This window comes from Castanea sativa, chromosome 12, assembly GCF_040712315.1.
Source record: "Castanea sativa cultivar Marrone di Chiusa Pesio chromosome 12, ASM4071231v1".
In the NCBI taxonomy this organism is placed as follows: Eukaryota; Viridiplantae; Streptophyta; class Magnoliopsida; order Fagales; family Fagaceae; genus Castanea; species Castanea sativa.
This window is the reverse complement of record NC_134024.1, coordinates 37560048-37574583: the sequence shown is the minus strand read 5'-3', so window position 1 is coordinate 37574583 and position 14536 is coordinate 37560048. Positions and strand designations below refer to the sequence as shown.

At 33.0% G+C, this 14536-nt stretch overlaps 1 protein-coding gene across 2 annotated transcripts; it reads left to right on the top strand.

The window, feature by feature from the left end:
* The first annotated feature begins 9130 nt into the window (after positions 1-9130).
* On the top strand, positions 9131-14405 carry LOC142618977 (protein NRT1/ PTR FAMILY 5.2-like). 2 transcript variants are annotated; one of them, XM_075792049.1, is made up of 4 exons: positions 9131-9415; positions 9769-9986; positions 11933-12504; positions 13277-14405. In XM_075792049.1, the coding sequence occupies exons 1-4, from the start codon at positions 9283-9285 to the stop codon at positions 14163-14165; spliced, it is 1812 nt and encodes a 603-aa protein (XP_075648164.1). In that variant the 5' UTR covers positions 9131-9282; the 3' UTR covers positions 14166-14405. The 2 variants fall into 2 exon arrangements, with proteins under 2 accessions (XP_075648164.1, XP_075648165.1); XM_075792050.1 differs by lacking the exon at positions 9131-9415 and having other exon boundaries at positions 9868-9910; positions 9970-9986.
* Positions 14406-14536: the final 131 nt, after the last annotated feature.

Genomic DNA, 14536 nt, shown 5'->3' with positions numbered 1-14536 from the left:
TTGTCCCTAACTTTTTTTTCCACGGATTTTAGTCCCTATCCTGGAAAACACATCTCGTTTTAGTCTCTGACGTTACATTATAAACGGAAATTGCACAGCTGGCAAACGGAAAAGATTAAAAATATTAAAATAATGCCCAATGTATCCATGTGGCTTTCCACGTCAGCCTCTAAATTAAAAAAATTAATTTTTCAATTTTAACTAAATAAAAAAAAATTAAAAACAGAAATAAAAACCAAACCCAACAAGAACAACAAATTTAAAATCCAGCAAATTTGAAACCCAGCAAGAACAAGATCAACAAAACACAAACACAGCAAATTTAAAATCCAAAAAATTAAATTCAAACCCAGATTTCAAACCCGCACACCACCAAAACATCAAACACAAAAATCAAATCCTGATTTTCGGCCCCCAAAAATTTTAAAACCTAGATTCAAACCTAGAAAATTAAATTTAAAACCCAGATTCAAACCAAAACCACACCGCCCCAAGAAAAGCTCCCAGAATAGCTCCGGCAAATACCTGAGTAACTGTGTGGTAACCCAAATACACCCTCGAATACATGGTGAGAAACGCCATGGACCAAAGCCAAAAATGCACGGCCCACTTGCTCGTTGTGCAAAACAACCCATACCCTTTAGCGATCATGAGTGAGAAGTAAACGAAGAAGAAGAACATGTACTGAGAGTGACTTGAAGGCCAGCCATGCGAGTCGCACATCTCGAGGAGAGCACAGGTTTCAGGGTGAGCTTGCTGTACGGAGGTTTTGATTAACTTGTTGACGAATTGGGAGATTATGAAGCCGAGAGCGAAGAACATGCCTTGGAGTTCGTGGCGGAAGATGAAGTGGGAGATGAAGCCGTAGAGGTTGATGAAAACTGGGGGCCGAAAATCTGGATTTGATTTTTGTGTTTGATGTTTTGGTGGTGTGGGGGTTTGAAATATGGGTTTGAATTTAATTTTTTGGGTTTTAAATTTGCTGGGTTTGTGTTTTGTTGATCTTGTTCTTGCTGGGTTTTAAATTTGCTGTTCTTGCTGGGTTTGGTTTTTATTTCTGTTTTTAATTTTTTTTATGTAATTAAAATTAATAAATTATTTTTTTAATTTATAGGCTAACGTGGAAAGCCACGCGGACACAGTGGACATTATTTTAATATTTTTAATTTTTTCCGTTTGTCAGCTGTGCAATTTCCATCTCTGATGTAATGTTAGGGACTAAAACGAGATGCGTTTTCCAGGATAGGGACTAAAATCGGTGGAAAAAAAAAAGTTAGGGACCAAAGTGGAAATCGTGTAAAAATGTAGGGACTAAAATGGGGTTTTCGCATTTTTTATTTATTTATGGAATCATCTCTCTCTCTCTTTCTCTCTCTCTCTCTTCATCAACCAAAAACCACAACCCTAAATCTAAAGAATTACTAAAATCTTCATTTGCCTATAGCAACTGTGTAAATTTATATAATTATTTAGCACAAATGTTTTTTTTTTAATAATGATACATAGACTGATGTAGGTATATTTTGAGGTTGATTGAGCAAATTTGAGATTTTATGCTATTTTACAACAACCAATGCAAATTTTCTTACAATGAAATCAATGTAAAACATTACCATCATCACTCTATTTCCATCACTCAAAAACACCTTTTTTTTTTTTTTTTTTTTTTTTTTCCATTCTCACTCACCCATCACTCATTTTGTTGAATTATGAGTTGTTGGCGGTTGATAGAATTAACAGGTTTTAAACCCAAGTTGTTAATTAGATTTATTATGAATAAATCTTGTTAAAACAAACTAACATCAATATCATGCACAACGGAAAAGTAAATAAGACAAAATATGATGACCTAGGAAAACTAATGAAACAAACTAGTTTCACAATAAAAAACAAACTAGTTTCACAGTAAAAAACCTAGGGAGAAACCTTCTTGAAAAGCAATTCACTATAGTAAAGAGAAGTTTCAGATCTAGTATGAAACCTTTGTCCCTAGATTCTACAATCCCCGTAGATGAACTTACAGTAGAAACTTTTTACTGCTTCAGAACCTTTGAACTCTTCAATATATGAACACCACCCTTTTGCATAGATCCCAATACGTGACTAACCAATGATGCACGACTCCAGTACATGACTAACTCACCAACTTGAAGAAGATGTTGGCTGCAAAGTTCTTCACTTCATTAACAATGAAGATCAAGAAGCACTTGGTTACAAAACCCTAAAGTGTAAAGACGCAGTAGCTTCTTTTAGAGAAAATAAGCACTCAGTTACTTTTTGCATATGTTCTTCTTGTATTCTCTTATGTGAAGGCCTTTAAAATAAGCCTTATATATGTTTAAGGTTGTGAGAAAAAAAAACCCTACACATACATGTCAGCATGGGTCGAAAATCAGATTTGAAAATTCTGATTTCGTAGATCTCGATAGATACAGCTGTTGAGATTCATTAATCTTCGATAGGTATTATCTGTTGGCAGCTATCAAGAATCTGTCCAGCTTTAATGAACAGCTTTTCTTCACTTGTTTCTTGGTCCAATCTTCATGGCTTTAGTACTTTTCTTGAACAACATGTTTCTTGAAGTACTAAACCATCCTAGATCTATCTAATTACAAGTAAAGTGCGTTTTGTCATGGGATTAACCAATTCTAAATGATATATGTTCTTAACAAGATAGACATATGTCCTAACATGGGTGATGAGACCTAAAAATGGGAACTAAGCCAAACATGCATTTAGTTGTGGGACCCACCCTAAATGAGTAATGGGTGATGAAAACTAAGTATTGGTTGATGGAAGTTGCCTACACCAAACAAAATCTTGGTCAATGAGCTCAGGGAGTTTATTAATTAAAGTATGGGATCAATCCAATGGCTTGTGGCTAAGCACTTTTATTGGCCAAAATGAGCATTTGCCCATTTCGCTAAAACTTTCCAGTAAAATACCCCTATTTTAAACTCGATTTTTAGAAAATCGAGTTATGTGAAATCAAACTTAAATAAAAAATACATGGAACTCAAGTTCCATGTAAAATTTCTCACATTACTCGATTTTCATAAAATCGAGTTTCATTGAAACTCGATTTTCTAAAAATCAATTTCAAAATAGGAGCATTTTGCTAAATAGTTTCAGAACAAGAGCATTTTGCTACACCTTTTGGGCGAAAGGGGCATATGCCCATTTTAGCCCACTTTTATCTAAGTTTCCTCCTAGAGACATGGTCGGTGTAAAAGGAACATTGATTAGCGGGATCTTTTGAGTGATTTGTTTTTTAATTAACAATACTAATTGATTTTTGGTGTATATATATATATACACACACACACATATATGTATGGTCCCGTTTTGCACCTAAGCCCACAAATGGGAAGGGATATGCCCAAAGAGTCCAATACAATGAATTTCTAGAGAGTGGGTTAGAAATTTAGGTTTTAATGAGTTTTTCTAGTAATAACATTGGGTTGAAATTACAATAGGAGGAAATTGGAACAATTTGAATAGTGAAAGCTGTCCTTGGTCTTAAGCCGAGGAGGTTGGTTTTTACATTTCACTCTCTTAAGGAAAAATTACAGATGTTGTTCTTTTGTCTACAGTATTACCTTTCTTCTTCCCCTTTTTCCCGATCCTTCTTCTCCGGGACGTTCTTCCCTCTTATACTTTCCTTCCTCTCCTCATTTTTGCATTCCACGTGTAGGCCTAGACTGCTAATGTTGATCCTTATCCCATCAACATCTTCCAAAAGTCTTTAGGTAATAACTGTAAGGCTGAAAATCACTATTCAGATATCACTTCCTCATTAATGGGGCTAGAGATTTAGATACAGAGCATTCAATGAGGTAGTAACAGCTTTCTCTTAAATATTTCATAACTATTCCTACTCTCTGTGTCCCCGTGAAACATATCTTCACCCACAAGACCTCCTAGAAGATTATTCTAGACAACATGACGTACCATATGATCCTTACTTCGCTTAGCCAAGCAGATACCCCTCCTTGGATTACCTCTCTCAGCTTCTTCTATCACAATCTGCTCGTGGATCTCTAGGTCTGACATCTTCATCGCTATCAATTTGTCCTCGGATAAGTGAACAACCTTGGACAAAGCCCATGGCCCAAAGATGCACTCCGGGCCTTTTATCCCTACAATATATATATATATATATATATATATATATATATATATATATATATATATATATATATATATATATATTTAAGGATAATAAAAATGATTTTCAAACTTCAGTTAATGTTATTTCCTTTAAAAAATTGTTGCACTTCTAATTACTTTTGTATATTTATTGCAATTATGGTAACAATCATTTACAATAATAAATTTTATTAAACTAGGCTTCACAACAAAAGAATATATAGTTTTCTAATGGATTTTTTGATTTTTTGAATTGAAAGGAAATTATTAAGACATATGGTCCATAATCAATTATAAATGATTGTTATGATAGTAAATATATAAAAAATAAAAATAAAAAAGAGTCAAGTTCCATTTTGATAAATCACAAATAATTGAGTAGTAATGTATTAAGAAAAAATCATTTTATATCTTTTCTTTTGTTTATATTTTGTTAATATTGAATATATGCCAATTTCTTTTTCATATATTAATTAAGTTTGAATTTTATTTTGTTTTATATTTTTGAATGATCATTATTTTTTTTTCACGCTTCAAATTTTAAAGGTCAAATCTTGATGACAAGTGTCTTTCATCCAATGCGATGGGTCACAAGTTCAAACCCAAGAATTAGCTTCTAAAAAATAGTACGCTAATATTAACAAATATCCAAATATTTCATTCTTATAGATAAATCAAAATGGATTCCAATATACTATTAGAATCGTCGACACTAACATCAAAAGAAACCAAGGTTACATTTAAGAAAAATTATAAGTTCATGACAAATTTCACACTCATTTTCACAACTATTCAATATGTTTGTTTGTGAGTGGTGAAAAAAAATAGAGTAGTTGATCAATGTGAAAGTGAAAAATCACAATCTGCCCCATAGTATAGTTGCGAAAATAGGTGTGAAAATTTATTGTAATCCTAAAATAAATACACTCTAGCACGATAAAACAAGTGTGCCTAGATGAATCTAGTCTCACTGACCATTGTACTCCTTTCTCTTGACAATGTAGTATTATATGTATCCACTCTTTCACATGGGAGTAAATCCCACACGTGGGGAGTGGAATCAGTGGATACATGTATCGAAAATGACAGATTTTTTCATGGACCTACCTCATGTGAAAGGATAGATACATATTTTAGATATATATTAGATACGTGATAGATTTTTTTCCTCTTGACAACATCTCATTTTTCCTTATCAAGAAGGCGTAGCCAAGGTACTGAGGGACCCTAATTCAGTGCATCCAGTCGTCTTCTAGAATTTCTTCGGTATCGAAACGTATAGGTTTAATTCTTTGACTGGCTAATAACCATACATCCTTAACATAATCCAAAATTAGATATGTGGCCTGTAGAGTTGTTGACTATCTTAAATGAGACAATCAAGTAGAAGAGTTTCAAATTTTCTTGGACCCATTTGAGCTTTGATTGTCTCGCTGATTCACATGGGAGGGATCTAAAACAAAGTGAACTTGTCCTTATGGTTGTCTTGTCTTCATCTGCAAGCCTTGTCTGTATCACATCCCTTTTCTGTTTTTTCCTTTTGACTTACGTACGTATATCAACCTCCTTTGTCACTTGAAGATTTTAAGTTCTCGCAAGAATCATACTCTAGCTTGATCTTCCGGAGGCTGTAACAAAGAAAAAATAATTATCATTGAGGTTACAAAGGTAAAAAAAAAAAAAAAAAAAATTCCAAATACATAATTATGAAAAAAAATTAATAGATATCATTTTTTTATTTTTTATTTTTTTATACAAGATAGAATTCTACTCTAATCTAATCTAAGTGTATATGTGTGTGAAGCTCCCTCTTGGAGACTTGAACCCCGACCCTTCCCCCCACACCTCACAAGCACTTATACTTGTGGAGTGACCATCGCACCAAGGTATAAGTTATTGGTTTGGAAACTATCTTTATAAACTTTTTATAAGAAAAAAAAAGTAATTAACTTTTTATTACAGTTTTTTTTTTTTTTACATTTTTCATGAAAGTAGTATTAAAACTTTTTAAAAATAGTTTATTGATAAATGCTCTAAGAGCACCCATTAACTAAGCCAATAATTATTTTAGTAGGTTATAGTGTACATAGGCAGTCATTTAGCTAAACAAAGCTAAGGCAGCCGTATATTATATATGGAGACAAAATCGAATAAAGAGGACACCCTCTTCCCCAAATGGAGTGATTAGTCATATAAATCATATTATTCGTAGGGACAATTCAAAAATGTACAGCAATATCCCATTAAAAAAAAAAAAAAAAGTATGGCAATATATACTTCTCCCCTGTAAGCAAATGTTATGTTTAGTAAGCAAAGTTTGTCGAAAATAATCTTCATCTAAAATTCACAAAATTACCGGTATTTAGTTAGACGAGATTGTAGGATATGTTTACAATCTTAAAGGCAAAAATTCCACCAATCTTAAGGGTTATAACTTACAATTACAATTGAATAAGGCACACAAATTGATATATACAAATAATAGTGGGATAAAAACTGAGACGTATTAATTATAGTTTGACACAGCATGATTTGTCTATATAATACCAAATAGTTGAAGAAATTTTCCACATGTCAAGTTTTGGGTGCTCCAAGATTGACGAATGGCAGAACCTCAAAATGCTAAATGCCAAATTAGAGCGTCATTTGGCAAGACCTCATTCACTCCCGCATGAGATATCTGTTTATATATATATATATATATATATATATATATATATATATATATATATATTTATGATTATTCCTTTATAACTCCTAATCACGAATCAGCATGAGTCTAAAAAAAATTTGTGATAGGACTTTATCATACGTACAAAATAAGCATAGATTTTTTTTTATCTTTATTTTTTTAAAAAAATAAAAGGATATTGCTATTGTGTTCATCCTTATAAGAATTTAAGCACATATTAAATTTTCATTATTTTTGAATTTTTTTTTTTTGATTCCTTTAGAATTTATATATTGTGTTGGTTTAAATGAATTTTTTCTCAAGTTTTCAGATGATGGACTTTAGATAAGATGTTCAACTTTTATATATACGCCAAGCATTGATTGTAAGTCTTGTACATAGAACAAATTGAGATAAGAATTTAAGAATATGGTCCATTTTGGTTGGCCTTAGCTTGATTTGTCTAGACATCAATTTTCTCTCTTGCCAAAAGTCCAACTTATTTTATGCGGAAGTTTCCTTGATTATTACTTGTATATAAAATTTCAGGATCATTAAAATGGAATAAGTCCCTTACTGACTTAACCAATTGGAATAAGATAAAATGTCTTCCCATCCACACTAAACATTGTGTGCACTCCAAATGCTTTCTGCATCTCATAATGATACGTTGTGGAAAGGTGTCATCCAAGTCCAACATGATTGAGAGTTGTAGTTGAGACTATGGCCTAGAAGCTTTACTATTTAATACTTTGTTAGAAAAATTAAACACTCATTTGATGTAATAGGAGACTATAGAATTTAACACTGTATATACTGGGGTTTGTTATTGATGTTGTGAAATTGTTGTAGGTATTAAAAACTCTAGTTTGATTAGTTGGCAAGTTATGTTTTTTAAGCATAAAAAGTCTACAATGAAAAACTTTTATGTTCCTACAACAAATATTTTTGAGAGAAAATTGTTAGCCCCCCATCTTATTGGGACCCCCTATTTATACAAAGGAAAAAAGGTCCAATACTCCTGAGTATGACTTAGTTACATGAAATTTTTGTGCAATTGTGCCTAGATTTCTTTTAAAAATTTAATTATAATTTAAACTCTAATTTGGTGATTTTTATATGATTTTTGTGGTTTGATTTTGATTTAACTTCTTATGAGTGCTAAATGCAAGAGGTAAAAAACCTTAATGAAAGAGGTAAAAAAATGCTATATGCAAAATTAAAACGCCACTTGGCAAGACTTCATACACTTCCGTATGAGGTCTCTGCTTTTATATATATATATATATATATATATATATATATATATATATATATATATATATATATATATATATATATATATATATATAAATTGGTAATGGTGGATTTAAAAAAATAATAAATAAATGTCTGAAATACTACTCTTTTTTTGTAAAATTTATATAATTAATTTTATATTATATCCAGCTACTAGCATCACTTAAATTTAAAATAAAATGATTAGTTTGAGAATATAGCTGCAATTTCACATGTATTCATGAATAAGCCTTACGCAAGGATGAGAAAGAAATTTGAATAAGAGAAACGACCACGTTTGGAGGAGAACACTAGTGTGGTGTCGCACGTCGAGCTCCATTAAAATGGACTTTTTCCCCTGCCAACTTCTTATCCTATTTTATTTCTATATTATATATTATAATGTCATTTGCGAACGAAAATTAATGTTTGATCATTAACAATCTGATCATTTCGGATAATCAAAGCATATCCATGTTCCGATAAGTGTCTCCCAAACAAAAGTAAACATTAACGACAACAAAAGAACATTTTCAGTTTCTATTTGGTAATACAGATTACAGAATTATGTGGTCTGTCAAAAACAAAATACAATTCATCGCATACCATTGGTGCGATGATCACTCCACAAGTATAAGTGCTTGTGGGATGTGGGGATAAGGACCGGAATTCAAGTATCCAGGAGGGAGCTTCACATACATATACACTTAGATTAGGCTAGAAAAGAATTCTATCCAGTATAAAAAAATAAAAAATAATAAAACAATTGATTATGATGGATTATCTCTCGGCAGTTATAATTAATCCTTAAATTCAATGTCATTAGAAATAAAATAAACAATTCTATTATTTCGTAGTTTATGATCTTAACTACCATGTCAACATCACTCTTAACTCTCATAAATGGTGACTGCTAGTGACTGGTTCGATACTTTGGAGGCAAATACATCACCACCAAAAAAAAAAAAATTGACGGTATGCTTAACTATATTGGATAAAAGGTATTTAATAGTTTGAGAGGAAAAAGAAGTGAACAAGAAAGCAAATAGAAAATATATGATTCTAGAATCTCGAGGTGGAAAAGGTCCTTGGCTACCATATAATTAACTTTATAAAAAGCTAAATGCTCACATGATTTCAATCTAGACGACCCAATTAGTCCCTATTTTCTTCTCTTTAACAAGATGGCAATGGTAGAAGAGAAAGGCCCTGCAGATGAAAGAGAGGATTACACACAAGATGGGACTGTGGATCTCAAGGGTAGACCTGTTTTAAGATCAAAGACTGGGAGACGGAAAGCTTGTTATTTTATTGTAGGTAATGTATACAGCGCCTATGCTTTTTGACTTATTAGTGCCTTTTATTTTTCCATTAAGAGACTAATTCAGCTAGGCCAAACTTCAAAAGTTGCTGAATAAAGATTTAACTCTTTCATATTTAAGATACCTAGCTAGCCATGGCCACTAAACTAGGTAACAGGCTCACGTAGTTACATATTTTCAAAGACAAACTATAACTCATATATAGATCGTTAACAAACACAACTGTGTTCATTTGAAGTCTATATCTAAAATTTCTCATTCACTTAGAATAACATATCTTTCAAAAATTTCCTAGGATGCTTCACAGTTTCACTATTTTTAAATTCTTTTGTATATGTTTTTTTACAGGGTACGAAGTGTTTGAGAGGATGGCATATTATGGGATTGCATCAAATCTAGTGATCTATCTAACCGATAAGCTTCATGAAGGCACTGTAAACTCTGCAAACAATGTGACCAACTGGGCTGGTACTGTATGGTTGACACCCATTTTAGGTGCCTACATTGCAGATACTTACCTCGGCCGATATTGGACTTTCGTCATTGCATCTGGAATTTATCTCTTGGTAAAATCTCGAATCCCAAGTTATTAATATGTTTCTTTTTTGCTAAATGATTAAAGAGAGAAGAAAATAAAATAGGTGATAGTGAAATTGATCATTTAAAAGACTCAATGTTAACATTTATTGCATGCATGATGCACCATGCACAATGGAACACGTATGTGATTATTGTTCAAAGAAATAACAACCTCATGCAAGATCTAATAGTTTCTGATGGTGGGGAATCACTGTCTGATTAGAAATATCCAACATGGTTTCTAATGTGATTGGCATAATATTTTTTAGAGGAAAGCAAACTTTGGCCTTCACGGGGGCCTCAACTCAAGTATAATACTTGTGACTGTACGGAGTGTTACATCATTCTTAACCCATACATATATCCTAAAACCTTAAACCATAAGGTTTTGGGACCGATTTTCAAGTCGACAATTTTTTGCTTAGGTTTAAACCATAAAAATTTTACTTTTTAATATGACTTACTCTTTTTTGATTAATAGAACTAATTCACTTAATGATAATTGGGGTGGATTTATATTAATTCATAAGCCTTCTTATAAGTGGAGGGAAAAATAAGTATAGTTCATATATGTTTTTCTAAATAATTAAAAAAAAAATCACTTATTGCCCCCACATTTGGGAGCCTTTAGGCCTAAGTGGCCTATAGGCCTAGGATTGGCTCTCCCCCAAAATAAATAAATAAATAAATAACAAGTAGCCGAAACAAAATATGGCAAAAGAATATGTTGAGCAAAAATTCTTATTTGATGTCAATTTGTTAATTTATATTTTTAAATTAGCTCCATTAATTTTTTTTTTTAAATCAAATGGTAATACTATTGGACTACATAATTATGTAGAGTCCTCTCAATCCTAAACTCTCTCCCTTTAATAAAGTAGGACCCTAGTTAAGAAAAGGAGTCACTACACAAAACTATAACTTTGATTATTTATTCAATAAGATCCACCCCCTCCCCTCTCCTTCTATTCTATTGTGTTTTATAAGTTTGTAATAAATAATAGTAATGATGTAAACCCCAAATTTTATGGCTTATTCAATTTTAAGCTAAGTATGGAAATTAAGCTCAATTGTTAATATACTTTACCAATAATTGACATGAGTAAAAATAGATAAACACAATAGAAATCTCAATCACAAAAGAAACCAATACATATCACTTACATACAAAACCCTTCAAGCTAAGTAATGAATATGTACTTAAGCTTCTAGCTCCTACTAGCAATTGATTCTTCGAATCATTTCTTCTCGATAATCTCTTGATTCGCAATTGAGCCTCCAATTGCAATGACCAAGTTTCCTTGGTGATTTTGGGATTGCTCTGATGATTCCTCAAGACTAATCAACTCCAAGAACTTTGAAGGTTGCTTTGTGTGTGATGGTTTTGATCTTCTCTCTGGAAATTGGTTAAATGGAGAGGGAGAAGATAGAGATGTGGAACGGGTTTTAGAACTTTCTTTAGCTCTTTAATATGAAAATTGGGTCATCAAAATTCATGGAAAATGGGGCTTATAAAGAGAGGTTGAGGGCTCGTTCTGTAATGAGGATCGCAACTAAATTCTCTCAAAGTTCTGGAATTTTAACTCAAGCAAATGTCCTAGAAGTGAGAGGCGAAATTGTTGCCTCAACTGTTTTTCAAAAAGCGAATTCGCCAGACCCTCCAAGCTCGTTCATGCAAAGTGTCACCTCTTCAACCTATTACAAATTTAAATCCACCACAATACATTAATTGCATTGTAAATTTGAATTTCAAAATTACACCCAAACTTATCATATAATTTTCCAATGACCTAAAGATCCTAACAATTAAAAATATACAGGCATTTTATGAGTTTCATCAATACATTAGTTTAATTTATTCTAAGTAAATATATGAATTGTTTACTTATGTTCACTCATGGTGACACAGTATTACGTTAACCTTTGTGCACAGGGAATGTGCCTCTTAACCCTAACAGTCTCATTGCCAACCTTAAAACCACCATCTTGTGGTCATGAGGTCAAAGCAGTGGACTGCAACAAACCAGCCTCATCTTTGCAAGTGGGTATATTTTATTTTGCCTTATACATAATTGCTATTGGGACTGGTGGAACCAAGCCCAACATTTCAACCATGGGGGCAGAGCAATTTGATGACTTTGAGCCCAAGGAAAGGTTCCACAAACTCTCCTTCTTTAATTGGTGGATGTTTAGCATTTTCTTTGGCACCCTCTTCTCAAACACTTTCTTGATCTACATACAAGATAATGTGGGTTGGAGCCTTGGCTATGGCCTTCCAACAATTGGCCTATTGATTTCAGTTTTGGTGTTCTTGGTGGGTACTCCATTTTATAGACACAAACTGCCTTCAGGGAGTCCTATCATTAAGATAACTAAAGTATTTGTGGCTGCTGTAAGTAAGTGGAAGGTAACTGTCCCAAATGACCCAAAAGAGCTTCATGAGTTGAGATTGGAAGAATATGCCAAAAATGGGAAATACAGAATTGAGTACACCCCTTCATTAAGGTTAACCCTCTATCCTATTTTTGACTTCATAATTTTCGGTCACAATATTCATACACCTGTTCACTTTTACAATACATAATTACTTTTGAGCTTTTTTATTATTTTTTTAATGAATGAAAATTTCCTAAAGCAAAAAAAAATTACATAGGCCTGCGCACACAACAGACCAATTGAAAAAACAAGCAGACTACATCTGCCAACCAGACCAACCTACTCACTCAAGCAGCAAACATATAGAAATCTTCTAGAGACCAACCTACCCAATTGAAAATACAATGCTTTCAGGTTTAATTTGTGCTTTTTAGAATATTATGGTTTAATTTGATACTTTTGAAACCATAAAGTTTAATTTGTTACTTTTTGAAACTTCAAGATTTAATTTTGTTACGCCCCTAAATTATAAGGTTTAAAATGTCTTTTGCCAAAAGAAATTTTACTATCTTTTGCCTAACCGTTTCTGTTTCTTTGAGAAGATTATGGAAACAGCCAAACCTACAAAGTACTAAAAAGATCATTTTAGCATACTTCCACCATCTTACAAACTGTAAATCCATGGCATAAATTTGAGGACAACGATGCAAAAGTTTGACCAAGACTTGGAAAAATGTTGTTTGTGTTGGAAATATTTTCTGATAACGCACATATTCTTTGTACATATCATAATATGAAATGGAAAATTCTGTTCCCAGAATTTGATCAACCAAAGAACTCCCCTATTAAAAATAAAAATCATACAAAGAGAACTAAAATACTTGCTCAAAATTGCCTGCAGATTCCTTGACAAAGCAGCGGTAAAGACCAGGGCAGCCTCACCATGGATGTTATGTCCAGTGACCCAAGTAGAAGAAACCAAGCAAATGATGAAAATGCTTCCAATTTTGATTGCAACAATTATACCAAGCGTCATAACAGCTCAATCAAATACACTTTTTATCAAACAAGGCGCCACCCTAAATAGGAGCATGGGTCCTCATTTTGAAATCCCTCCAGCATGCCTCCAAGCATTTGTGACCATCTTCATGCTGATAAGCATCGTAATCTATGACCGCTTCTTCGTTCCAACGGTCCGGCGCTACACAAAGAACCCTAGAGGGATTTCATTACTACAAAGACTAGGAATTGGCCTTACGTTGCATGTTATTATCATGGTCACAGCTTGCCTTGCTGAAAGAAAGAGACTCAAGATTGCAAGAGAAAACCAAATATTTGGCAAAAGTGATACAGTTCCTCTTACTGTTTTCATTCTCCTCCCTCAGTTTGGATTGGTGGGCATCGCTGATGCCTTTGTGGAAGTTGCAAAGCTAGAGTTGTTCTATGACCAGGCTCCAGAAAGCATGAAAAGCCTGGGAACCTCATATTTCACTAGTACCTTGGGAATTGGTAACTTCCTCAGTAGTTTTCTTTTAAAAACAGTGGCTGATATCACCAAGAGGCATGGCCACAAGGGCTGGATATTGGATAATCTAAATGCATCTCATTTAGATTACTATTACGCTTTCTTGGCCATCCTCAGCTTTCTCAACTTCTTCTTCTTTCTGCTTATAGCAAAGCACTTTGTTTACAATGTTGACGTGACAGAATCCAGGAGGGGCATAGCCATGGAAACTTCAGGGAAAGCATCATCTCAAGATAATGAAGTCTTGAAGACGGGACCAAGCTGATAAAAAGTTATTTATATTGCTTGTTTTTCATAATCAAATACGATTATTGTAAGCGTACCTCAGAAATTATCAGTTTCCATCCTAGTGACTCAGAAAACTCAGGTATGAAAAAAAAATTTATCCAATCTTAGAAGACTCATTCCAATGAATTTCCAAAGCATCTTTCACAATTCTAAGGAGTGGCATTGACGGGGTTGTATTTTCCCACTGAGGGGAAATTTAATTACTACAGCCGAAGTAAAGAAGACCTAAAGAAAATACGGTGCTCTTGTCTACAAATTTTTTTTAAGGCCCGTTAGATGTCTTTGCAATTCGGTGGTCCTATTCAGTTGTCCTTTTTATGAAGTCTGTATAAATAGGAAGATTCAAAA